At 46.9% G+C, this 26,037-nt stretch overlaps 1 protein-coding gene, 1 long non-coding RNA gene and 1 pseudogene across 3 annotated transcripts in view; 2 read left to right on the top strand and 1 right to left on the bottom strand.

Annotated features, from left to right (window-relative positions):
• Positions 1–3,426: 3,426 nt before the first annotated feature.
• LOC100424798 (eukaryotic translation initiation factor 4E type 3-like) lies at positions 3,427–4,347 on the top strand (annotated as a pseudogene).
• Positions 4,348–15,153: 10,806 nt separating this feature from the next.
• Positions 15,154–26,037, top strand: part of CDA (cytidine deaminase) — a 29,606-nt gene continuing 18,722 nt past the window's right edge. For both annotated transcript variants that reach the window (XM_001096632.5, XM_028838545.2), the window contains exon 1: positions 15,154–15,500. In XM_001096632.5, coding sequence (XP_001096632.2) covers positions 15,347–15,500 — 154 coding nt within the window. In that variant the 5' untranslated portion in view covers positions 15,154–15,346. The remainder of the gene's footprint in view (positions 15,501–26,037) is intronic.
• Positions 15,290–22,896, bottom strand: LOC144335705 (uncharacterized). Its single transcript, XR_013406807.1, has 2 exons — positions 22,784–22,896; positions 15,290–16,635 (listed from the first exon to the last, which is right to left on the bottom strand). It is a non-coding gene; the product is annotated as an uncharacterized LOC144335705 (long non-coding RNA).

The following is a 26,037-nucleotide window of genomic DNA, read 5'->3' as shown; positions in this document are numbered from 1 at the left end:
AAGCAGAAATTTGAGGTCCTGGATTCCAGACAAGAAAAGAGAGAGTGCTTCTCAATAGCATATTTAAAATAAGATAAAATGCACCAGGCTTGCTCCAGGATGTAAGGCTTGGAGCCTTGCTGTGGCTGTCCCCTCTGCTGGGAACACCTTTCCCTAGATATCTGCTCGGCTCACCCCCTCACCTGCTTCAAGTGTTTTCTTCTCAATGAGGCCCACACTGACTACTTGACTGAATACCATGATCTGCTCCTCTCCGCCAGCATTACCTGTCCCCCAACCCTGCCTACTTCTCCCTTTTTTCCATGGAACTTATCACCTCCTTACACACTCTATAACGTACGTATTTATTATGCTCATTTTATGACCTTTCTCCCCCGTTAGAAAGTAAGCTTGGCTGGGTGCGGTAGCTCAAGCCTGTAATCCCAGCACTTTGGGAGGCCGAGGCAGGTGGATCACTTGAGGTCAGGAGTTCAAGACCAGCCTGGCCAACATGGTGAAACCCCACCTCTACAAAAATACAAAAATTAGCCAGGTGTAGTGGCATGTGCCTGTAATCCCAGTTACTTGGGAGGCTGAGGCAGGAGAATAGCTTGAACCCAGGAGGTGGAGGCTGCAGTGAGCTAAGATCTCGCCACTACATTCCAGCCTGGGTGACAGAGTGAGACTCCTTCTCAAAAATAAAAAATAAAAAATAAAAGATGGTAAGCTTGATGGCAGGAATGTTTGCCTGCTTTGATCACTGATGCATCCTAAAAGCATACAACAGTGTTTGGCACAGAGTAGTTACTCAATAAATATGTGTTGAATTGTTGAATGTATACACAGAAAAGGCAGTAGAAATTTGATTCCAAGGTCTTTGGAAAAGTAACTGAACCAAGCCCCATTAAATAAGCATTGGCTTTCCAGTTTGCTAATATTCTTTCATGGTACCTATGGAGATATGTTGTTCTTCAGCACACTTTTATTTATTTATTTACTTATTTTTTGAGACAAGGTCTCACTCTGTCACCCAGGCTGGAGTGCAGTGGCACAATCAAGGCTCACTGCAGCCTCAGCCTCTCAGGTTCAAGCAATCCTCCTGCCTCAGCCTCCTGAGTAGCTGGGACTTCAGGTGCACACCACCACACCAGCTAGTTTTTAAATTTTTTGTAGAGACAGGATCTCCCTGTGTTGCCCAGGCCAGTCTTGAACTCTTGCACTCAAGTGATTCTCCTGCCTTGGCCTCCCAGAGTGCTAGGATTATAGGCATGAGCCACCATGCCTGACCAGCACAATTTTTTAAAGAGGTAAAAGTATGAGTTAGGAATGATACACTTCCAGTTCTTGACAATATCACAACCAGCAAGGTTGCTGCCTCCCTCCCTCCCCCACTCCTCAGCCCTTTCCCTGGCAGCACCACAGAAAACCTATTTGGTAGTAGAGTGGCAATGGCCAGAGGAAGTGAGAATATGCTAAGGTGCTGTCTTGTTGAAAAGGAAGTTACGTATGTCAATAAACTTCAGAAATTGACAGGGGAAATTAACATAAATACAAACAATAATTATGGCTAACCATTAAAGAAAGAAAAAGGAAAGGAATAATTTTCAAATGAGTAGAAGGAAAAGTGTCAATGTAATAAAAGGCAGAAAAAGAGGGAGTGAGGGAGAAACAAAAATAAAACATAGTGATTGGTCAGGGTTCCATTGCAGACAGCAGTGTCCACCCAGCAGGCCTAACCAGAATGGGCTGATGAGGGTGATCTGGTTGGTTTCAGACACGCTGGAAGGGTTGAGAGGCCAACTCTAGGCTGAACTTCCAGGAATATCCCCTGAATCTCACTGTAAAATGAGCCTAGCTGGAGAGCTTCTGCCACTGCTGCTGACTCAAGACCCTCGCTACCCATGTTGCGGTACAGGAGGCTCCAAGTCACAAAGCTGCTGACACCTGCTTAGCACCCTGAAGCCAGGAGTTGATCTGGAACTAGGGCCTCTGCTGCAGCCACCTCAGAAGAACCGAAATGCTTCCACCACGATGCAGCCAGAAGAGCTGTGTGGCCACTTCCTCCCAGTGCCTTCCCTTTCTGGTTTGTTTGCATTTTCCTGGCAGAAGCCAGGTGACCTGTGGAAATCCCAGCTGCATGAGAGTCTGGAAATGTCCTCTCTAACCGTCCCGGCTCTAAAGTTCAAGAAGTCATGATGGAAAGAAAGAAGTTTGGAGAGGGGCTGAGTGGGGTCGGTCTTCGGACCTTGCCGCAGTCCACTCACTCTTGGTCACTCAACTTCCATTTCCAACCTGCATTCCCTTCTTAAACTTCCATGAAACAACCACAACATGTTACCTCCCACAGTAATGCAAACGTACCTCAATCAAACAAGAAACACTCGTATTCTTTGCTCAGACAGGGACATCCAAAGCCCCAGCAGTTACTGCTTCCATCTCCCACTGCCGGGAACTTGGGTGATGTTCACTTCTTCTCTGGTTTAGTCACAATCCCATCTTGATATCCTATAATCTGTACATTAAATTGTAAACTTTACTACCAACAAATCACATTATTCAAAATGGTAGAGGAAGAAAGGGAATAATTATAAACGTCAATAAATATATGCATGACAGGCCAGGCAATGATGACTCATGCCTATAATCCCAGCAATTTGGGAGGCCAAGGCGGGTGGACCACTTGAGGCCAGGAGTTCAAGACCAGCCTGGCCAACATGGCAAAACCTCATCTCTACTAAAAATGCAAAAATTACCCGGGCATGGTGGCAAATCCCTGTAATCCCAGCTACTCAGGAGGCTGAGGCACAAGAATCGCTTGAATGCAGGAGGCAGAGGTTGCAGTGGGCCAAGATCACACCACTGCACTTCAGTCTGGGCAACAAAGCAAGACTCTGTCTCAAAAAATAAAAAAATTAAAAAAAATAAGTACATGCAATATAATATCACAAATATTTTAACTATTCTGATAGCTATTTCAATACAATTGTTTTGCTTTATAATTATGTGCATTTAAAACTGTTATTTTGGCTGGGTGCGGTGGCTCATGCCTGTAATCCCAGTACTTTGGGAGGCGAGGCAGGCAGATCACAAGGTCAGGAGTTCCAGAACAGCTTGACCAATATGGTGAAACACTGTCTCTACTAAAAATACAAAAATTAGCCGGGCATGGTGTCAGGCGCCTATAATCTCAGCTACTTGGGAGGCTGAGGCAGGAGAATCACTTGAACTCAGGAGGCAGAGGTTGCAGTGAGCCGAGATTACACCATTGTACTCCAGCCTGGGCAACAGAGTGAGATTCCGTGTTAAAAAAAAAAAAAAAAAAAAAAAAAAAAAGATGGCCGCCGCCCCCGAGCCGCCTCTGGGCCTGCAGTAGCTGTCAGCGCTGCACCCCAAACCGGGCGTGGTCCCGCTGCACTCGCCCTGGACCTTCTGGCTCGACAGATCCCTCCCTGGTGCCACAGCAGCTGAGTGCGCATGAAATCTGAAGAAAATCTACACAGTCCAGACAGTACAGATATTCTGGAGTGTGTACAATAATATCCCTCCTGTGACTAGCCTGCCTTTGAGATGCAGTTATCATTTAATGAGAGGAGAGAGGCGACCACTTTGGGAAGAGGAGAGTAATGCAAAGGGCGGCGTATGGACGATGAAAGTCCCCAAGGACAGCACGTCCACAGTTTGGAAAGTGTTGCCGTTAGCAACCATCGAGAAACAGTTCACAGACTGTGCTGCAGCAGATGACGAAGTAATAGGAGTTAGTGTCAGTGTTCGGGACCGAGAAGACGTCGTCCAACTCTGGAATGTAAATGCCTCTTAAGTGGGTGAAGCGACTGTTTTAGAAAAGATCTATGAACTTCTGCCCCACATAACTTTTTTTTTTCTTTTTTTTTTTTTTTTTTTTTGAGACGGAGTCTCGCTCTGTCGCCCAGGCTGGAGTGCAGTGGCCGGATCTCAGCTCACTGCAAGCTCCGCTTCCCGGGTTTACGCCATTCTCCTGCCTCAGCCTCCCGAGTAGCTGGGACTACAGGCTCCCGCCACCTCGCCCAGCTAGTTTTTTGTATTTTTTAGTAGAGACAGGGTTTCACTGTGTTAGCCATGATGGTCTCGATCTCCTGACCTCGTGATCCGCCCGTCTCGGCCTCCGAAAGTGCTGGGCCCACATAACTTTTAAAGCAGTATTTTATAAACCCCATGAAGAGCATTATGCTTTTGAAGGTGGACGTGGAAAACACTAATTGCACTCTGTAAAGAATTCTTTGTCCTTTGCTGATTGGTTTTGGAATAGGTCGTAAAAGGAGGGAGAGTGAAGAGAAGACTTGCAGAAGCCGATGCTGGTCAATTTAGAGTGGGTTTCTGTCCTTGCAGATGGGCAATTAGGACTCAAAGTGGCAGGTGGGGTTGAGGGAGATTGTGTGGGTTTCTACCGTCACATTACTTGCTTTTTTAAAAACAAAAAAACAAAAAATAAACAATTTTTTTTGGCTTTCTAAATTCTCTGTTCTTTTCACTCTGAATTTTTTTTGTGCCCTTTAAAATTCCTTATTCAGCCTAATTATTGTTTTCTACACTCCCCTTTCATTGAGGCATGAGAAATCGGTTTCCCTTTAAGTAGCTCTGCTGTACCTAGTTAATGAGAATATGCATAATCGTGACAATACTGCTTTTGAATACCACACTGTACAAGGAGGAATACTAGCTTGGAGAAACCTGTCTTCTGATTATTTGTTGTGACATATTCCTATATACTGTGAGCTGGGCATTGTTTTTTTCTGTCCCAGGGAAAAGAAAAACCATACTTAATCTGATTTTACACTGATTGCACTCAAATCTTTAATTTTCCTTTTTAAAACTTTTTTTTAGCGATAAAAGGAAAATAATAGTTGGATAAAAGGAAAATAATAGTTGGATTGCCTAACATGAAAACTATAATCACAATTCAATATCAGGATGTAAATCAAGCTCTAAGTCTTTGGACCCTTTGTAAAAACATTTCTAATCCGAATTTTAATTTGGCCTTTTCAACCAAAGGCTTAGAGTAGTAGCAAGGGATTTCTCCCAATAGGAAACCTGATGTTTCTGATTTAAAGAGAAGGTGATATTTTAATTGTTTGGATTAAGCTCCTTGCAAAGTTCGGGTGTGTTTATCCACTCAGGGCTTTCCCAGTCAACGCTAACACATTTTGTTAAATGATCGCTTTCCCTGCTCACGTTGTGTGTCATTTCTCATCATCAGCAGTCCTCCAGCCTGGGCAGCTGTCCCCACCCTTTTTCATGTAGGTGCAGGAAGTTACATCTCATTTCCAGGATGCATGTGAACATTTACAAAGTTGAACTTTGAGTGCATTCTGCTCATATTAGTTATTGGGATTGTTGATATACATTGTATTATGCTACCAAAGAAATATTGGTTTTATTAGAAGGAAATGGTCATCCTCTGGACCATGGAGACTTGCTCAGAATACGTCTATTTCCCTCTCCTGACTTTGCCAAGCCTTTTGCTGCTTTTGCCTGATAAAGGGCAGGGCCATTCAGAGACACTTCCCCTAGTTGGCTTGTTTTTGGAGTCACGGGAGCTAGTGTCTGCTCACACATTTTTCAAAAGGGCGGTGCACTCAGAACTTCACTGTACCTGGGATTTTTAATTCCTCTTGCAGTGTTGACCAGCAGAGAGACTCAAGGCTACTTTAAGCCTTCACTATGTGCTCGTAGATAAAAATCTCCATTCAAACATTTTAAAGGACTTTGAACATTATCTGTTTATAGACGTCGTGCCCTTCACTTGGTTAGTAACCACCTCAGCCAGAATCCTTATCGTCATAGGTTTTTTTTTTTTTTTTTTTGAGGCGGAGTCTTCACTTTGTCGCACAGGCTGGAGTGCAGTGGCACCATCTGGGCTCACTGCAAGCTCCGCCTCCCGGGTTCGCGCCATTCTCCTGCCTCAGCCTCCCGAGTAGCTGGGACTACAGGCGCCAGCAAACGCGCCCGGCTAATTTTTTGTATTTTAGTAGAGACGGGGTTTCACCGTGTTAGCCAGGATGGTCTCGATCTCCTGACCTCGTGATCCGCCCGCCTCAGCCTCCCAAAGTGCAGGGATTACAGGCGTGAGCCACCGCGCCCGGCCGTCATAGGTTTTTTAAAATGCTTTTTTTTCCCCCTAAACTTGAGTTTCCTTAGTGATTTCAAAATGAAGTATGAGAATATCAGATCCCATTAGCAAGAGCCTGGGACTTGTTTCTCCAAACATTGTGCTAACATTCAACTTGTTTTAAAATTATGACTCAAGAATTTTAAAAAATTATTCTGGACACGAAATAAAACTCTTTTTTATAACATAAATATTTTTCTGATAGATTAGAAAAAAGGATATCAGGCCGGGCGCGGTGGCTCAAGCCTGTAATCCCAGCACTTTGGGAGGCCGAGACGGGCGGATCACGAGGTCAGGAGATCGAGTCGAGACCATCCTGGCTAACACGGTGAAACCCCGTCTCTACTAAAATACAAAAAAAAAAAAAAATTAGCCGGGCGAGGTGGCGGGCGCCTGTACTCCCAGCTACTCGGGAGGCTGAGGCAGGAGAATGGCATGAACCCGGGGGGCGGGGCTTGCAGTGAGCTGAGATCTGGCTACTGCACTCCAGCCTGGGCGACAGAGCCAGACTCCGTCTCAAAAAAAAAAAAAAAAAAGAAAAAAAAGAAAAAAGGATATCATTGACTTCACTATAATTGTCATATATATTTCCATAAATAAATGGATTTTGAAGTATTTTTATTTGTTGAACTTTATTTAAAGCATGTGTGATGACATGTTCAACTTTTGCATGTATGTAGCCTTTGAAGTAAAAATAAAATAAATAGGAATGTTAAAAAAAATAAAATAAAAGACAAAAACAAACAAACAAAAAAACTGTTATTTTGGCTAGGTGCGATGGCTCACACCTGTAATTCCAACACTTTGGGAGGCCAAGGCGGGTGGATCACCTGAGGTCAGGAGTTTGAGACTAGCCTGGCCAACATAGTGAAACCCTGTCTCTACTAAAAATGCAAAAATTACCCGGGCGTGGTGGCGCGTGCCTATAATTCCAGCTACTCAGTAGGCTGAGGCAGGAGAATCACTTGAACCCGGGAGGCGGAGGTTACAGTGAGCAGAGATCGTGCCTCTGCACTACGGCCTGGGTGACAGAGTGAGACTCCATCTCAAAAAAGTGAAATAAAATGAAATAAAACCATTATTTTAAAAAGAGACTCATAGGGCCAGGTGCTGTGGCTCACTCCTCCCAAAGTGCTGTAATCCCAGCACTTTGAGAGGCCAAGGTGGACAGATCACAAGATCAGGAGGTCAAGAGCAGCCTGGCCAACGTGGTGAAATCCCGCTCTCTACTAAAAATACAAAAATTGGCCAGGCATGGTGTCACGCGCCTTTAGTCCCAGCTATTCAGAAGGCTGAGGCAGGAGAATCACATGAACCGGGGAGGCAGAGGTTGCAGTGAGCCAAGATCATGCCACTGCACTCCTTCCAGCCTGAGCAACAGAGCGAAAGTCTGTCTCAAAAAAAAACAAAAACAAAACAAAAAAAACACCGGGACTCTTAGGCCTCACCAGGTTGCCAACACAGTCTATAGTAAAATATATAGGTTAAGAACTCTTAAAGGGATTCCTAAACTATTAACATTAACATCAGAAAGAAAAGGATATAAGATTTTAGTAAAAAGCATGAGAAATAGAGAGGGACATTATATACAAATAAAAGAGACAATCAAGAAGATATAATGTTAACAAATACATATATATATATATGTACCTAACAATATAGCTTCAAAAGATATAAAGCAGCAACTGATAGGAATACATGGAAAATATATATAAATGAACAGTTGTAGTTGCAGATTTTAACAAACCTCTTCCAGAAACTGATAAATCAGTTAGATGGAAATAAGAGATAATCGTTTTTTGAAGAGCATGGTTAATAAGGTCTAAGGCCTCAAGGGATCCTCCCACCTCCCACCTCAGCCTCCCAAAAAGCTGAGATTACGGGTGTGAGTCGTTGCACCCAGCCAATAGTTTAGCTTTTTTTTCTTAAACGAAAACACCAGACTCAGATGGTTTTACAGAAAGATCATACCAAAATGTCAAGGAATGAACTATTCCAGCAAACTCCTCCAGAGGCAAGATAAGATCGTTTTCAAAGGAAATTGAAAAATCGATTCCAAAATTTATATAGAAGAGCAAAAGCCCAACGGGGAGATAAATCTCCAGAAATCAAGACTTATTGTTAAACTGTAATAATAAAGATAGGTATGGCATACGTGTAGGAATGAACAAATTCACCAGTGGAACAGAATGGAGAGTCCAAAATCATTCTCACTCAAATAGAATTTCAAATAGAAATTTGAAACTTAACACAGCTGGCATTGTAGATCTCTGGGGAAAGGAGGGAGTATTCAATTAATAGTGCTGAGATAATTGGATATCCATATGGAAAAAATTAAATTGGATCCCTGCCTTATACCGGAATTAATAAAAATTAATTCCAGATGAATGAAAGACTTAAAAGTGAAAAGTAAAACTTTAAAACTTTTGATAGCGGTGGCTCACGCCTCTAATCCCAGCACTTTGGGAGGCCGAGGTGGGTGGATCACCTGAAGTCAGGAGTTTGAGACCAGCTTGGCCAATATGGCAAAACCCTGTCTCTACCAAAAATGCAAAAAATCAGCCGGGCATGGTGGCACGTGCCTGTAGTCCCAGCTACTTGGGAGGCTGAGGCAGGAGAATCGCCTGAGCCGGAGAGGCAGAGGTTGAAGTGAGTTGAGACTGCACCACAGCACTCCAGCCTGGACAACAGAGTAAGTGAGACTTTGTCTCAAAAATAATAATAATAATAATAAATAAAACTTTTCAAAATATATCTGCATTCCAATCTTCCTATGGATACAGGTAAGAGTGTCTCTGTTGACCTAGGGCTGGAATCACTGAATCTCAAGGTAAGCGCATACCTAATTTTACTGAGCCCTGCTAAGTTACTCTCCAGAAGGTTGCACCAGTTGAAAATCCCAGCAGCAGTGCAGGAGGACTCAAGTCTCTCCTCATCTTTGCCAACCCTTATCATTATCCAACTTTTTTTTTTTTTTTTTTTGCCATTCTGATGAGTGTAAAGTGACATCTCACTGTCTTAATTTCATCTCTGTGAATACTTTAAAATGTTGTACAAATACTTCCCTTTCTGTAAATTGCCCATCCATATCTTTTGCCCATCTCCCTATAGAGTTCCTTGTCTTTTTCTTGTTGGTTTGTCATGTGTCCCTTACATAGTCACTATATTAATTATTCGCAATCATTTCAGCCATCGAAAAGAGTTTTTGTTTTTTTGTTTTGTTTTGTTTGGTTTGACGGAGTCTCAACTCTGTCACCCAGGTTAGAGTGCGGTGGCTCAGTCATGGCTCACTGCAACCTCAGCCTCCCTGGGCTCAAACCATCCTCTCACCTCAGCTTCCTGAGTAGCTGGGACTACTACTCAGTAGAGATGGGGTTTCGGCATGTTGCCCAGGCTGGTCTGGAACTCCTGGCCTCTAGTGATCCTCCCACCTCGGACTCCCAAAGTGCTGGGATTACAGGTGTAAGCCCCTGAGCCCAGCCGAAAAGATCTTTGTTTCCTGTTTTTTTCAACTTTCTACTGACTTTGTCCATGAAGTCCTTCATCGAATAAAACTCCTTAATTTTTATGTAGCCAAGTTTGAAGACTTGAAAGTTTGTAGAGAAGTTTTTTCCATCACCATCTCTTCTGTAAAATATCTGTTCAAGTCTTTTGCTTACTTTTCTATTGGGATGTTTGTCTTTTTCTTACTGGTTTTAAGAATTCTTGATATATTGCCAGGGGCAGTGGCTCATGCCTGTAATCCCAGCACTTTGGGAGGCCAAGGCGGGTGGATCACGAGGTCAGGAAATCAAGACCACCCTGGCTAACATGGTGAAACCCCGTCTCTACTAAAAATACAAAAAAATTAGCTGGGCATGGTGGCAGGCACCTGTAGTCCCAGCTACTCAGGAGGCTGAGGCAGGAGACTGGCAAGAATCCAGGAGGCGGAGCTTGCAGGAAGCGGAGATCACGCCACTGCATTTCAGCCTGGGCGACAAAGCAAGACTCTGTCTCAAAAACAAAAAAAAGATTTATTGATATATTATGGATCATAATCCTTCCAGGGAGTGTTAACTCCCTGGCATTTCTGGCCTACCCTATGCATGGGCTGAGCAGACTCATATGCCCAGGGAATGCTTAAGGTAAGAAGCCGTGGGTATGTTTAGGAACTATCCATTAAAGCTGGAGGTGACATCTGGGATGGCTAAGGAGGTGTGGGTGAGGCTCCGACAGTATTTGCTATACCCACATTGTCCAATATGAACAGCCACCCATCATTTAACACTCCTTTTGGGCTGGGTGCAATGGCTCACAACTGTAATCCCAGCACTTTGGGAGGCTGAGGCGGGGGGCGGATCACAAGGTTAGGAGATTGAGACCATCCTGGTAACATGGTGAAACCTTGTCTCTACTAAAAAAAAATACAAAAAATTAGTGAGGCGTGGTGGCACCCACCTGTAATCCCAACTGTTTGGGAGGCTGAGGCAGGAAAATTGCTTGAACCCAGGAGGCGGTGGTTGCAGTGAGCCAAGATGGTGCCACTGCACTCCGGCCTGGGTGACAGAGCAAGACTCCATCTCAAAAAATAAATAAATAAATAAATAGATAAAATAAAAAAGACTCCTTTTATCCTCTTGTTACCTGGGAAGCTTTCCCTAACCTACCTACCCCACCACTCCTTCCAAACAATAGTTTTTCTGTATTGCTATGAGACCCAGTACCTAATCTTGTTTTATAGTGTTTTATACCTGTCTATTGGCTTATCTGTCTCCTTCACTAGTGTGAGATCCTCAAGACAGGTACCAAGTCTCATCCACCTCTGATTCTCTAGTACCGAACACAGGGCCTGGCACACAGTATTTGCTATACCATGTGTTAACACTTTTTGAGCACTTACCACATGCCATTCGCCATGCTAAAATCTTTATGTATATTATCTCACTTGATTTTTACAAACATCCTAGGAAGTATTATGTTCCACTAGATGTCACAGGATTGACAGAAACAAAACTCAAACAAGTTTAAGATAGAAGTGAATTGCATTGGCTCAATTAAAGGAAAATCTAGAAGCATGCCTTCAGGCATGGCTGGATCCAGACAATCAGCAAGCAATTGGGGTTCTTTTCCTCCATCTCTCAGCTCTGTTTCTCTCCATCAGGCTTCATTCTGGAAGGAAGCTCTCTCTACCAAGAGGGGGAAGCTAGCTGCCAGCAACCGTTGCATCTTCCTAGCTTAGCAGCCACGATGGGAAAAACCAACATTCCCACCGACTCAGCAGAAAAGCGAAGTCTCTGATTGGCGTATCCTGTGTCAACTGCTTGTACCTGCTCACGGAGTGGAAGCACAATGATTGGCAGCCCACCAAGAGGTCTCACCTAAAAGAATCAAAATAAAACAAAAGAGATGGGAAGCCTTCCTGAGCAGGATAAAACTATGATCCACCAGAGATGGGTCCTTATGTTGTCCCATTGTATAAATGAGGAAAGAGGCACAGATCACTTGCCTGGGGATACCACTGGTGATATTTAAACGGATGGGTCTGATGCCAAGTCCTGCACCCCTTGTCGGTCCATTATACTGGCTCCTCCCATGAATTCTGGGATGGATGAGAGCCCAGGATTCTGAAGGCAGACAAACTCAGGTTTAAGATCTATTATTATTATTAGACAGGATCTTGCTCTGTCACCCAGGAATGAATGGCAATATCATAGTTCACTGTAGCCTGAAACTCCTGGGTTCAAGCCACCCTCCCACCTCAGCCTCATGAGTAGCTGAGACTAAAGGCATGTGCCACCATACCTGGCTAATTTTTTTTTTTTTTTTTGTAGAGATGGGGTCTTAGTATGTTTCACAGGGTGGTCTCAAACTCCTGGCCTCAAGCGATCCTCCTCCAGCCTCAGCCTCCCAAAGCACTGGGATTACAGGTGTGAGCCACCGCACCCAGCCTGAGATCCATTTTTGAGGCTGTGATCTCTATGAGTTCAAGTGTCCTCATCAGTCGAAGAAGGGCAATAATAGTATCTTTATCTTGTGGTGAGGATTAAATGAAATCATTCAAATAATGTATTTAGCATAGGGCCTGGCACATAAAAAGAGCTAAATTAATGTTTGCTCCTATTATCAATAACTGCTCATTGAATGAGTAAGTGAATGCATGGTACCTAGACTCTAACATGAAGACTCTGGTAGTTCATCTCACAGTGTGAAGGCCTGGGAGCAGGGTTTAGGGAGGACCTTGGACCCTTGAAAATCTCCACTACGACTCAAAACACTCTCCATGGATTTTCTATTCTTTGAGCTGGGCAATTAACTTTTCTTCATTTTTCTTTCTCTCTTTTTTTTTCTTTTGAGACAGGGTCTCATAACATAATGTTACTCAAGCTGGGGTACAGTGATGCAATCATAGCTCGCTGCAGCCTCAAACACCTAGGCTCAGGTGATCCTCCTGCCCCAGTTTCCTGAGTAGTTAGGATTACAGGTGCACACCAGCATGCCCAGCAGATTTCTTTTGTTGTTAAGATAGGGTCTTTCTATGTTGTCCAGGCTGGTCTCAAACTCCTGACCTCAAGTGATCCTCCCACCCTGGCATCCCAAAGCACTGGGATTACATGTGTGAGCCACTGCAACCAGCCAACTTTTCTTAATTTTACATAAAGTGAAAAGAAAAGCGTGTTAGAAAGTACTGTTCATATTATTGATCTGTGACTTAGCTCTAAGCAAATTTCCAAGCCCACTTTCTCCCTCCAACCGGATGACCACCCCAAGCCCCTTCCATTAGGAATTCTAGGCCAGGTGCAGTGGCTCATGCCTGTTATCCCAGGACTTTGGAAGGCTGAAGCGGGCAGATCACATGAGGCCAGGAGTTTGAGCCCAGCCTGGCCAACACAGCAAAACCCCATCTCTAGTAAAACTACAAAAAATTACCTGGGCATGGTGGCACACACCTGTAATCCCAGCTCCTTGGGAGGCTGAGGCACAAGAATTGCTTGAACCCAGGAGGCGGAGGTTGAAGTGAGCTGAGATCGTGCCACTGCACTCCAGCCTGGGCAACAGAGTGAGACTCTGTCTCAAAAAAGAAAAAGGAATTCTAGAGCCACCACTGGCACCCACGCTCCATACAGCTGGGTTTGGAATGAGCGCTGTCCTCACGTACGACCACGTGCAGGTAAAGAGCTTTGAAGGTGCCAAGGGCTATAATTAGCTCGGGAGGTCATCTAGGTTCTCCTAGCACTGTGGAGTCAAGGAGTCCTGAAGTCCAGTCCCAGGCCTGGGCAGGGCTGGGTGGGGTAAACTGAGACAGGGCAGGGGACAGAAACGGGACGACTTATTGAGGTCTCTGACAGGCCTGTCAGGCCAGCAGGGCACTACAATTCTTTTCCCAGTTGTAATTATACTTAACCCCAAAAAGCCTTAGAATTATTCCCACGTCGAGTGGGCACACGGTGTCCTGAGACATCTGTGGCCGTCTGAGATCCAGGAAACTGCTCTAGATGCCAAAGGTATAGAGACAGGAGAAAAGTGCATGGGTGGAGGGGCCCTCAGCCCCAGCAGGAGGGAATAGGCTGCCTCTCTGAGGGCTGGATGCAGTGGGAGGGGAGGGGATCTGAAGGGAGGGGAGGCAAGGAGGAAAGGAAGCAAATTTTACCCAACTCTTCAGCGGCCCACCTGGGCGTCTGCAGTGTCCACATACAGTTGAGAGTTCCAAGTCTGGGACACAGATATGCCAGCATGCAGGACACGAGATGCTGCCTTGTATTCTCCTCCTTTCCCCTGCCTTTCCCCCTGCCCCTTCCCCATTCCCCATCCAAACTCTCCTGCTAGGCAGGGGTGTGGAAACAGTTGGATGTCTTTGGCCACTCAAGCTGGAGTTCTGCCCCATGTGATCTTGGCTGTGTCACTTAATGACAATAACTCAGTTTGTGTGGAGTCATAAAGGGTGTTCACATTATGATGTCACCAGACTCTCCAGCCACACCCATTGTACACGCATTATCTCATTCAATCCTCATGACAACTCTGGAAGTGAAATCATGTTAGTGTGCCCATTTTGCAGATGAGGACACCGAGGCTTAGAGAGATTGTGTGTGACCCTCCCAACATCATATGGCTAATAAATGGCAGGAATGGAATTCAAATCATGGTTTACTAAACTCCAAAGCTGGAGCTCTTCTATAGTCTCAGGATCTAGAACAGGGATTATTACTATCCCTGCTGTTGACATGAAACTGTGGCTCAGGGAGGTCAAGTGACCTGCCAAAGCTTGTACACATGGAAAGGAGTAGAACCAGGATGCAAACACATTTGTTTACCACCAACACCAATATCTATTTTGCAACAAAACAATGAGGGGGCCCAAGTAAATAATCTCAATGGTTCCCTCCATTCTCCAATTTTTTTTTTTTTTTTTTTTTTTGAGACAGGATCTGGCTCTCTGTCACCCAGGCTGAAATGCAGTGGTGCAATCTGAGCTCACTGCAGCCTTTGCCTCCTAGGTTCAAGCCATCCTCCCACCTCAGCTTCCCAAGCAGCTAGGACTACAGGCACATGCCACCATGCCCAGTTAATTTTTGTATTTTTTGTAGAGACAGGGTTTTGCCATATTGCCAACACTGTTCTCAAACTCCTGGGCTCAAGCAATCCTCCTGCCTCAGCCTCCCAAAGTGAGCCACTGCACCCAGAAGCTGAGATACTTTTTAATTCTGGGCTGGGGCAAAGAGAAGTCAGAAGGAAAATGGGTGAAAATAAAGAAGCTCTCAGTCGTACTGCAGCTTGTTCATGCCTCCCGTCTCGGGGATGCCACACTGGCTGCCCCAGCCCTGCCCTTTCAGCCTCAGTCCTTCCCTCAGTGGAGGAGAGAAAAAGTGATTTAACAAACTGAGGGCTGTCAGCCCTTGGAGCTTGGACCTCTGAGATCCCACACTGACCCACCCAGTAGCTTCCCCTTCTAGTAGCGTGGCACCACCTTCTGACCCACCCCTCAGTGTGTCCGATAGTGAGAGTGGTTCCCAAGGGAGAGTGTGAAGCACACGCAGGCACCTTCTTACACCACACCTGCTGCATCCAAACCATGGGACGCTCCTCTCCTAGACTCTGCATCCTGAAAGCCGCGTACCTAACAGCCTGCCATCTGGTTGCAGGGACACACCCCCGGGGGAGGAGCTGCAATCGTGTCTGGGGCCCCAGCCCAGGCTGGCCGGAGCTCCTGTTTCCACAGCTCTGCTGCCTGCCTGGGGTACCAACATGGCCCAGAAGCCTCCCGCCTGCACCCTGCAGCCCGAGTGTGTCCAGCAGCTGCTGGTTTGCTCCCAGGAGGCCAAGAAGTCAGCCTACTGCCCCTACAGTCACTTTCCCGTGGGGGCCGCCCTGCTCACCCAGGAGGGGAGAATCTTCAAAGGTAAAGGCGGGCACCCCAGGGTCCCCCAGCCCAGCAGCCTGGGTGGCGGGTCAGAGGAGGATGTACAGGAAGAGGCGCAGAGGCACAGGCAGTGGCAAGAGCGCGACTCTGTCCGTTTTTCCCCCAGCCTATGCTGAAATGTTCCTACCCTGCCGACTGCCCCAGACCGCGCTCAAATGTGGCTTAAATCCATGGGCTGTCAGTGCTTGGAGGACTGGGATGAGGAAGGAAGTTGGAAAGGAGGCAGGAAGGGGAGGCCATAAATCAAAAACATCAACAGTCCTGGGGTGCTGGCGGGGAGAGGGTTTGTGCTTTCCCAGCCTCAGACGTGTCTGGCACCTTGGACCTAGGTGTTAATGCTCGTCTTTAGATGAAACTACCGAGGTCCCGAGAGGTGACATGACTTGCCCAAGGTCACGTGGGGCGCTGGTAGTGAAATCCTGGGCGGGAGGTTCCCCAAAGCCCTGCTCTCTTCCTTCCACCCACTGTGCTCTGTGCTGGCCAGGGTGGTGACGTGTTTGTCGGGTGTGGTCCTTGGAGAATCTTGGAGGTGAAAAGCCAGCTGGATTTCTGAGTCCAGCAGCCAGCAGCGCCCTGCGGGGCGGGGGCGGGTAAGGGAAACTGAGCCCATCTGAGTCTGCTCTAATCTGTTCCTAAACTTTTTTCTTTGATTTATTGCTTTTGTAGAAAAGTTCATGTGAACAAAAATTCAAACTTGTTTTTGCTAAGCTTAGAGGCGTTCTCCTTCAGGGCAGTGGGGGACATGATGTGGAGGTGCCCCTTGATGTTATTCCTTTTCTGTTGAGATTCTGTGACTTGCCTGGGTCTTAAACATCTTTGAGCGGGAGAAGCAGGTTTGATTGAGTGCTAACAGCCTGTGAAAGGAAGGTGATTAATGCTATCCGTTTAAGCCCTGCAACCCTGAAAGGCAGAGAAGGAAACAGGTTCGGAAAAGTTTCAGTGCTCAAAATCACAGAGCTGGGACTGGAACCCAGAGTTCCCCTGATTCCAAAAGCTGTTGCTCTGTGGGGAGTGAAGGATCTCTGAGTACCGTGTTGAAATTCAGACCTGTTTTGGTGGCTGAGATGAATATTAAACATTAACCACCACCACAAACAACAAACATTAACCACCACTGCAAACACCGTTGCAACTCGCAACATTACAGAGTCTTGAATGTGGAATCAGCCCTTGATTCTTAGGAAAACCTCCATATCCTTTCCAAATGGCACAGAAAGGGCCCTCCTACAATCCCCCTGCACCCGCACTGACCCCTCCTGCCATGGTTATCACTGTCCACTTACGTATCTGCCTCTCTCTTGGGACTTTGTGCTGCAGAGGGCAGGGGCTGTGTCTTGAATCTTTGTACCATTGACTTTCTCGTGCTGTGACCTAGCACCTGCCTGGCCCAGAACAGGCACTCGATAACTGTTGAGCGACTGACTGGATGAAGGAATGAGATGAGTACGTTTGGAGAAGCAGAAGGAAGAGGGATGGCAGGGCAGGTGGTGGTGATGGGGACTCAGCATGTTGGGCCATGGCATTTCCTGGCCTGTGGGGCCAGCGTGGCTGCCTTCCATCCATGCTTTCCAGCTCTGGGACTGGTGTTCTGCTTGGACCAGCAAGAGGTCAGACAGCCTCATCGTGCCTCCAGAGCCAGGGGGCCCCCATGCCAGAATGCTCTGGTCCTTTCTTGTTTTAAAACCCACAATAAAGGAGGCACACTTTCACTCGTAAGTGACACCTGGGAGCTACTTCCAGTGAAGTCCATGCCTTTGTCACCCCTCATAGTGATCATTCAACAGGTATTTGCTGAAGATCAGTTCTGTGCCAGGTAAGGTGTCAGGTGCTGGGGATATCACAGTGAACAGGATGACATAGTCCCTGCCCCCATGGCAGTCCCCTCATCTTGCACAGGTGATGACTGAAGGTGGAAGCCTCATCCAATGGTTGTGGAAGGAATGAATGGAGGAGATAAACAGGACTGTGGCCCACGTGCGTTGCAGGGAAAGACCTGGTGTCACTGGAGAAAGGGTTGTGTAAGGGGGACTTAGAGAGTGAAATGGAGGCTTTGGAGTCAGAAGGTCCTGGGTTGGAAGGCTGGTGTTTATCAACTGTGTGACTCTGGGTGAGGCCCTTCACCCTTCTGAGTGTCAGCTCACACATTTTATTTATCTTTTTTTTTTTTTTTTTTGAGTCAGAGTCTTACTCTGTCGCCCAGGCTGGAGTGCAGTGGCGCAATCTCAGCTCACTGCAATCTCTGCCACCCAGGTTCAAGCGATTCTCCTGCCTCAGTCTCATAGTAGCTGGGATTACAGGCACCCGCTACACACCGGCTAATTTTTGTATTTTTAGCAGAGATGGGGTTTCGTCATGTTGGCTAATCTGATCTTGAACTCTGAGGTGATTCACCTGCCTCAGTCTCCCAAAGTGCTGGGATTACAGGCGTGAGCCACCGCGCCCGGCCAGCTCACACATTTTAAGCCAGGGATCATAAAACCCACCTTTCAGGATGACTGTGAACAGAACCAGATTCAGCTGGTATGCCTGGCATGGCACAACATGGCAGGCAGCATCCACTCTGATCGGTTGGTGCCTGTGCTGAATATGTTGAATTTCACCCCTGGTTGTGAGGCTTTAAATGAGTAAATGCCTATAAAGCATTCAGCACATTTTCTGCCTCTTAATAAGAATGTCACAAATGATAGCTGCTTCTGCTACCACTATTAATGCTATCATTATTCTTATTATCTGGAGGCAGATTGTGGAGGACTTTTGGAGGCCAAACAGAGACACTAAGATTTGAAGAGGTAGGAAGTAGGGAGCCAGGGAATGTTATTAAGAAGAAGAGTAACATAAAAGTGGTGTGTGATGACATTTAGTGTGACAGGTGCTCAGCAAGGGCAGGGACAGAGGAACAGTGTCAGGGGACAGTATCTGCTCTGCTCACTGACCTGTCCGCAGTGTCAGCACATTTCCTGGCCTATCACTGGGACTCTGTAAGGTTTGTCGAACACATGAATGAAAGGCTTTTACTAGGAGTGGGACAGGTAGAATGAAGAGAAAGGAATGATCCGAGAGATGTTGTGTGGGACACATGGATCGGGCCTGGCATGGGCAGTGTTACAAATAAAGGCTGGGTGCGGTGGCTCACACCAGTAATCCCAATCCTTTGGGAGGACGAGGCTGAAGGATCCCTTGAGTCCAGGAGTTCGAGACCAGCCTAGACAACATGGTAAGACTTCGTGTCTACAAAAAGTACAAAAATGAGCTGGATGTGGTGGCATGCACCTGTGGTCCCAGATACTTTGGGAAACTGAGGTGGAGGGATCACTTGAGCCCTAGGAGTTCGAGGCTGCAGTGAGCTGTAATCACACCGCTGGGTGACAGAATGAGACCGTGTCTCAAAAAATAAAAAATAAAATACTAAATAAAGTAAAGGCACATAGCTTTAGGATTTCCAGCCAGGTGGCCCAGGTGAATGATGAAGCACTGACTGAGGTGAGGCACTGAAGGCATGGCTGGACTGTGTGCTGGGGATGTGCTGGGCAGGGACCAGCAGCAGTATTCGAAGCTACAATGGAGTGAGCTCACTAAAGACTTCATTTAGATGACCTTCCGTAATCTCACAGCCAACTCATGATGGGGGACAATGAGTTTCACACGCATTAAGCAGAGTACTTCCTATGGTCAATGTCAGAAAGCAACCAGAACCAGAGCGGGCAAGGGTAGCGCTTGTCTCAGGGCAGCTGGACCCAGGAATGCAGACATCACCATGTCCTTCTTTATCCTTCTGGGGGCTGGTCTCTTTCTCTTGTCCTGCAGGTAGACTTTTTCTGGGCATCAGGGAACATGAGTGCAAGCAGTCTCTGGTTTGCATTCTTTTGTTTTTGATTTTGTTTTAGAGGCAGGGTCTCTCTCTGCCGCCCAGACTGGAAGTGCAGTGGCACAAGCCTAGCTCACTGCAGTCTCAAACCCCTGAGTTCAAGCGATCCTTCTGTCTTAGCCTCCCAAGTAGCTGGGACTACAGGTAGGTACCATCATGCCCAGCTAATTTTTTATGGAGATGAGATCTTGCTACATTGCCCAGGTTGGTCTTGAACTCCTGGCCTCAAATGATCCTCCCACCTTGACCTCCCAAAGTACTGGGATTACAGGCATGAGCCACTGCACCTGGCCTGTTTATCATTCATATAGCCTCAAAACCAGAGAGGACAGAACTCTTCCCCACCAATTCTACGTGGAAAAATTCCAAAAAAGAAGTCCAATTGGTCCATCTCCAATTGCAGGCACATCCCTGGGCCAATCACTGTGGTCATGTAGTGTGATTGGCCAGTTAACTCAAAATATCCCCTCCGTGGGGAATGGGTGGGTCTGTTACCACAAGAAGGGGTGGGGAGAGCTGAGCAGACCAAACCAATAACCAATGCACTCACATTTTATCAAAGCCTGGGGATACCTGAGGCTGTTTTATCTGATTCGTGCTCTTTCTGCCACCCCTTGCTGCAGGGTGGAGATAGGGAAGGGAGCAGAGAGATTTGTGCTGAAAAGGAAGGGGGACAAATGGAAGGTGTTTATCAGAATCCCTGGATCTCCTTACTGAAGTAGGAAGTGAAGCCAGGTGCAGAATAGGGGGTGGATGCTGTAAGTTGGGGCTTGGAGCAGGGGGCACCTGGACACCCAGAGGAAGCCTGGTGTGGCATCATGGGGTGAAACAGAGCTGATCAGGAGGCAGAAACAGCACAGCTGAGTTTAGACATTGTGAGTTTACAACTTATGGCAGAACAGGTCTGCCCAGGTCTGTGACTTCCTCCAGCTGAACACAAGACCAGCACCAATGAAGGCTTCCCCCTCCAAGGCAGCTGGTGTCCCACCCAATTCAAAAGCAGGCCTGGCTGCAAAGACAGCCTTGCTATCACGACTTCATAATAATCATCATTTTCTCTCTGTTACTCCCAACCCTGGCCAGGACCTTGTGCCCCTCACAGATGGGCCACCCGGGATGGTGATTAGGTTTTCATGATGCACCTCGGGCTGGTGACATTAGTGACTGCTTGCGGGGAGAGCCGAGGGAGAGGTACAGAAAGAGGAGCTCACTGGTGAGAAAAGAGCTGCACAAAGAGGACACAAAGAGGAGAGTGGAGATGGCACAGAAGAAGGATTGAGAAAGCAAAGAAAATGGGCCAGGCGCGGTGGCTCAGGTCTGTAATCCCAGCGCTTTGGGAGGCCGAGCTGGGCAGATCACCTAAGGTCAGGAGTTCGAGACCAGCCTGGCCAACATGGTGAAACCCCGTCTCTACTAAAAATACAAAAAAATTAGCCAGGCATGGTGGCGGGTACCTGTAATTCCAGCTACTCAGGAGGCTGAAGCAGGAGAATCGCTTGAACCTAGGAGGTGGAGGTTGCCGTGAGCCGAGATCACACCACTGCACTCCAGCCTGGGTGACAGAGCTAGACGCCATCTCAAAAACAAAAGAAAAAGAAAAAAAGAAAAGAAAGCAAAGAAAATGGGCCAGGGAAACAGAGTCAACTCTGGGCCTTGCACATGGCGGAGGCTCAGCCAGTGTTCGTGCAGTGCCTGGTGGGTGATGGGCAGGGAAGAGAAGGAGCACCTGTAACCCTACGGGCACTGCGCGAGGTGTCCCTGGGCTCATGGGGAGTAGGCACCTGGCGATGAGACCGCGAGAGGGCCAGAAAGGGTCCCAGGATGGTGCCGACACAAGACCTCTTGGCTGTAGTTTCTGCCAACTTTGCTGGCACAACCCAAGGGATGGGAGGGTTTATCTTCTGCAGCTCATGATCTTGGGACAGTGGTCTCGCTCCCTCTTTCCTCCTCCTTCCCTCTGTGTCTGCCATTTAGAGAAAAAGCCACTTTACTGGGCCAGCTGGGGTGAATTCTGAGAAAAACACACCACATTTTAGAAGACACTTGAGGACGTCTTGGTTAAACAACCCCTGAATCCAGCTTACCTTGGCTTAACTCTTAAATCTGAGTCTTCTATTTTCCCTCAAACCAGTCCCCGCTCTTCTGATTCTGTCCCTCGGCTCCCTTCCTCTGCCTGGATGCATTTTCCTGGAAGCATTTCTTGGTGCCTGACACCAGCCCCTCTCTTCAGCAGCTGATGGACCCCAGGCCCCATCCCCCCAACACCACAGCACCTCCGGTCTAGGTAAGAGCAAGCTTCCCTAACCTGGGTCTTCAGCTTACAACCCAGCTCCACTCACGCCCTGTTTCCTGCTGTTTCCCCCTGCCAAGGAACTTCAGTTAGTCCTCTCCACTGTCACTCAAAAGTGGCTCATTTTGTGGCCAGCCTGGGCAACAGGGTGAAACCCCATCTCTACAAAAAATACAGAAATTAGCCGGGTGTGGTGGCACATGCCTAGAGTCCCAGCTACTCTGGAGGCTGAGGCAGAAGGATGGCTTGAGCCCTGGTGGTGGAGGTTGCAGTGAGTCGTGATCATGCCACTGCACTCCAGCCCAGCCCGGGCAACAGAGCAAGACTCTCTCTCAAAAAAAAAAGGCCAGGCATGGTGGCTCATACCTGTAATCTCACTCAGCACTTTGGGAGGCTGAGGTGGATGGATCACCTGAGGTCAGGAGTTCAAGACCAGCCTGGCTAATATGATGAAACCCCATCTCTATTAAAAATACAAAAATTATCCAGGCGTGGTGGTGGGCGCCTGTAATCCCAGCTGTTAAGGAGGCTGAGGCAGGAGAATCACTTGAACCCGGGAGGCGGAGGTTGCAGCGAGCCGAGATCACACCATTGCACTCCAGCCTGGGTAACAAGAGTGAAACTCCATCTCAAAAAAAAAAAAAGCGGCTCATTACAAAGGCGAACTTTACTACAGTCCCTCGACTCTATGGATGAGTTCAAACATAATTAATACCAGAAATGGTGCATTTGCAGTGGGAGGAGGTTAGGAACATGGAGAGAGTATCGTATTTCTTCCAGTATATGGACAGAACATTCCTCATGTGATTCTCCTTTTTTTTTTTTTTTTTTTTTTGAGATGGAGTCTCACTCTGTCACCCAGGCTGGAGAGCAGTGGCACGATCTCGGCTCACTGCAACTTCTGCCTCCCTGGTTCAAGCGGTTCTCCTGCCTCAGCCTCCTGAGTAGCTGGGACTACAGGCGTGTGTCACCACGCCCGACTAAGTTTTGTACTTTTAGTAGAAACGGGGTTTCATCATGTTGGTCAGGCCAATCTCAAACTCCTGACCTCATGATACGCCCGCCTCGGCCTCCCAAAGTGCTGGGATTACAGGCGTGAGCCACCACGCCCGGCCCCTCATGTGATTCTCAAACGTGGTCCCAGACCTGCAGCCTCAGCAGCTCCTGGGAACTTGTGAAAATTTCAAATTTTTGAGCTCCAACCCAGCCCAGACCTATTGAATCAGAAACTCCAGGAAAGAGGCTTAGAAGTGTGTTTTAAGAAGCCCTCTACTCAGGAGGCTAAGGCAGGAGGATTGCTTGAGTCTAGGGTTCAAATTCCAGCTGGGCAACATAACAAGACCTTGTCTCTAAAAAATATGTAAATAAATAAATGTAAAAATTTAAAAAGAGAAGCCCTCCAAAACATTCTGATGCCCACTTTCTTGAGTGTGAGAAATACTGCTTTAATCCTTCGAATTAAAGAGAGTGTTGTTCAAGATCCCTCAGAAAAGAGAGCGGGTGTAGTGCTCTCTGGCATTATTGTTTTCTCTGGGTGGCTGGGCCCAAATTGCCTCATTGTGAGCTTCTTTCCTTGTTGATGTTTTGTTTTGTTTTGTTTTGTCTTGTTGAGACAGGATCTCACTCTGTTGCCCAGTCTGGAGTTCAGTGGCACAATCTCAGCTCACTGCAGCCTCGACCTCCCCGGCTCAGGTGATCCTCCCACCTTATCCTCCTAAGTAGCTGGGATCACAGGTGTGCACCACCATGCCTAGCTAATTTTTAAAATTTTTTGTAGAAACGGGGTTTTGACATGTTGCCCAGGCTAGTCTCGAACTCCTGGACTCAAACGATCCACCCACCTCAGCCTCCAAAAGTACTGGGATTACAGGCATGAGCCACCACACCCAGTCTTGCTGATGCCTTAATAACATCTGACCCCAGCCCTGCCTTAACCACCAAACCACCTCAAAACATGGCCTTCCTTCCTGCAAGGCCATAGAGAATAAGAAGAGTCCATCGTATCTCAGAGGCCAGGATACATGTTTTGGCCTCCTGCCACCAGCCTCCACTTTTACTTTCTGTAAAATGGTGTCCTAATAGTATTTACCTTACCCCACAGTTAAAAGGGTTAACTGACATTATGCAGATAAAGCGCTCCACAGAGTGCCTGGTAGGTGAGTACCCAGTAAAAGAAAGCAATTAGTAATACTGGCACTATGATCGTAGTGTTATTTCGTCCAATCTTATCATCATGGATTTCTAACTTAGCACCATCCCAATCTCTCTCATGTGTGTTTTGAAGTAAGCAAAGGCAATAGCAGAAGCAGCATTGGTTTGCCTGGTCAGATGACGCCAGCTTTCTGGGCTTAGAGAAGCAAAATAAAATTGCACAGCATTTCAGGATGCAGTACGTGGACAAAGTCTTCCTTCCTTTTTTTTTTTTTAGCTAGAAAATTCAAGGAAATTACGTGAATTTGTTAGAGGCTCCAAATACAGTTATTCCTCTGCATCTTAAGCAGCTGGCACTGAAGTGGAAAATTCCACTCTTTCAATAATGGTTAGCCATCTCAGCTCAGACCATGCTGTGGTTTGAAGGTTTGCCTATCCAAAATGCATAAGCATACTTTGGAGGGCTTCTCTTTTCAAATTTATTTATTTATATACATTTTTCGAGACAGGGTCTCACTATGTTTAATTGCCAATGCCACAGTGTTGGGAGGTGGGGCCTAATAAGAGGTATTTAGATCATGAAGGCTCTGTCCCCATGAATGGATTAATACCACTATAAAAACGGCTTACAGGGTGGCTTCTCTCTCTTTCACTCTCCTGCCACATGAGGAATAGTGCTCCTCCCCTCCAGAGGATGCAATGTTCAAGGCGCCATCTTGGAAGCACGGACTAGCTCCTCACTAGACACCAACCTGCCAGCAGCTTGACCTTGGACTCTCAAGCCTTCAGAATCATGACAAATACATTTCTGTCCTTTATAAATTACCCAGTCTGGGATATTACGTTACAGCAGCACAAAACAGACTAAAACAGGCTGCTATAACAAAATACCACAGAGTAGTGATTTAAACAGCAGACATTTATTTCTCACAGGAGGCCGGGAAGTCCAAGATTCAGTTCTTGGTGAGGGCCCTCTTTCCGACTTGGCCATTTTCTCACTATGCCCTGACATGATGGAGTGAGAGAGTTCAAGAGTCTCTTCCTCTTCTTATAATAGCACTAATCCTATCATGGGGGCTGCCCCCTCACCACCTCATCTAAACCCAGTTATCTCCCAAATGCCCCGCCTCCTAATAGTATCACATCGAGGGTTAGGGCTTCAACAGAAGAATTTTAGGAAAACACAAACATTTAATCCGTAAGGAAAACTGAGAGCCCCCTGGCTTCACTGTTCCAGGCCCAGGACATACCACAAAGCATGCTAGAGACAAAATCTCTGCCCTCAGAAAGTTTGTAATATAATAGGAGGAATTAGATAATGAAGACATTCATTTCAGGAGAGTCTTAAGTGCTATGAAGAAAATTAAAGCAGGAGAAATGGATAGAGAGGGTTGGAGGCAGTGGTGAAGCCATTTTAGATAGGTGATCGGAGAAAGCGTCTCGGAGAAAATGACATGTGAGCAGAGCCCTGAGCAGGGTGAATAGTGCACAAAAGGGAAAGAGAGTTCCAGGCAGTAGGAACAACCAGTGCAAAGACCCTGTGGCAGCAGCATACTTGGTACCCTGGGGGAGCACCTGGAAGGACAGCAGGTCTAGAGAACAAAAGGAGATGAGGGCCAAGAGGTAGCACCAGATCATTTGTGACCTCGGTACCAGATCACATATGACCTTGGCACCAGATCACGTATGACCTTGTAGTCACAGAAAGGATTTCAGGCCAGGCACGGTGGCTCACGCCTGTAATCCCAGCAGTTTGGGAGACTGAGGCGGGTGGATCACAAGGTCAGGAGTTCGAGACCAACCTGACCAATATGGTGAAACCCCATCTCTACCAAAAATACAAAAATTAGCCAGGCGTGGTAGCACACTCCTGTAGTCCTAGCTACTCGGGAGGCTGAGGCAGGAGAATCACTTGAACCTAGGAGGAGGAGGTTGCAGTGAGCCGAGATTGTGCTACTGCACTCCAGCCTGGGTGACAGAGCAAGACTTTATCTCAAAAATAAAATATAAAATAAAATATAAAATAAAATAAAATAAAAATAAAGAATTCCAAAGTGCCTGAAAGACAAGGACAGGACCACTGTCATACCTTGTCGAGAAGGCGCAGAGGGTCACATAGCCCTACCATCACCAAAGCCTTTATTTTTATGCAGTTGATAACAGCAGCAGCTAACAGCTGCTGACCATTTCCTCTGTGCCAGGCTTTGTGT

Source organism: Macaca mulatta, chromosome 1, assembly GCF_049350105.2.
Source record: "Macaca mulatta isolate MMU2019108-1 chromosome 1, T2T-MMU8v2.0, whole genome shotgun sequence".
Classification (NCBI taxonomy): Eukaryota; Metazoa; Chordata; class Mammalia; order Primates; family Cercopithecidae; genus Macaca; species Macaca mulatta.
This window is presented reverse-complemented; position numbering and strand designations above follow the sequence as displayed.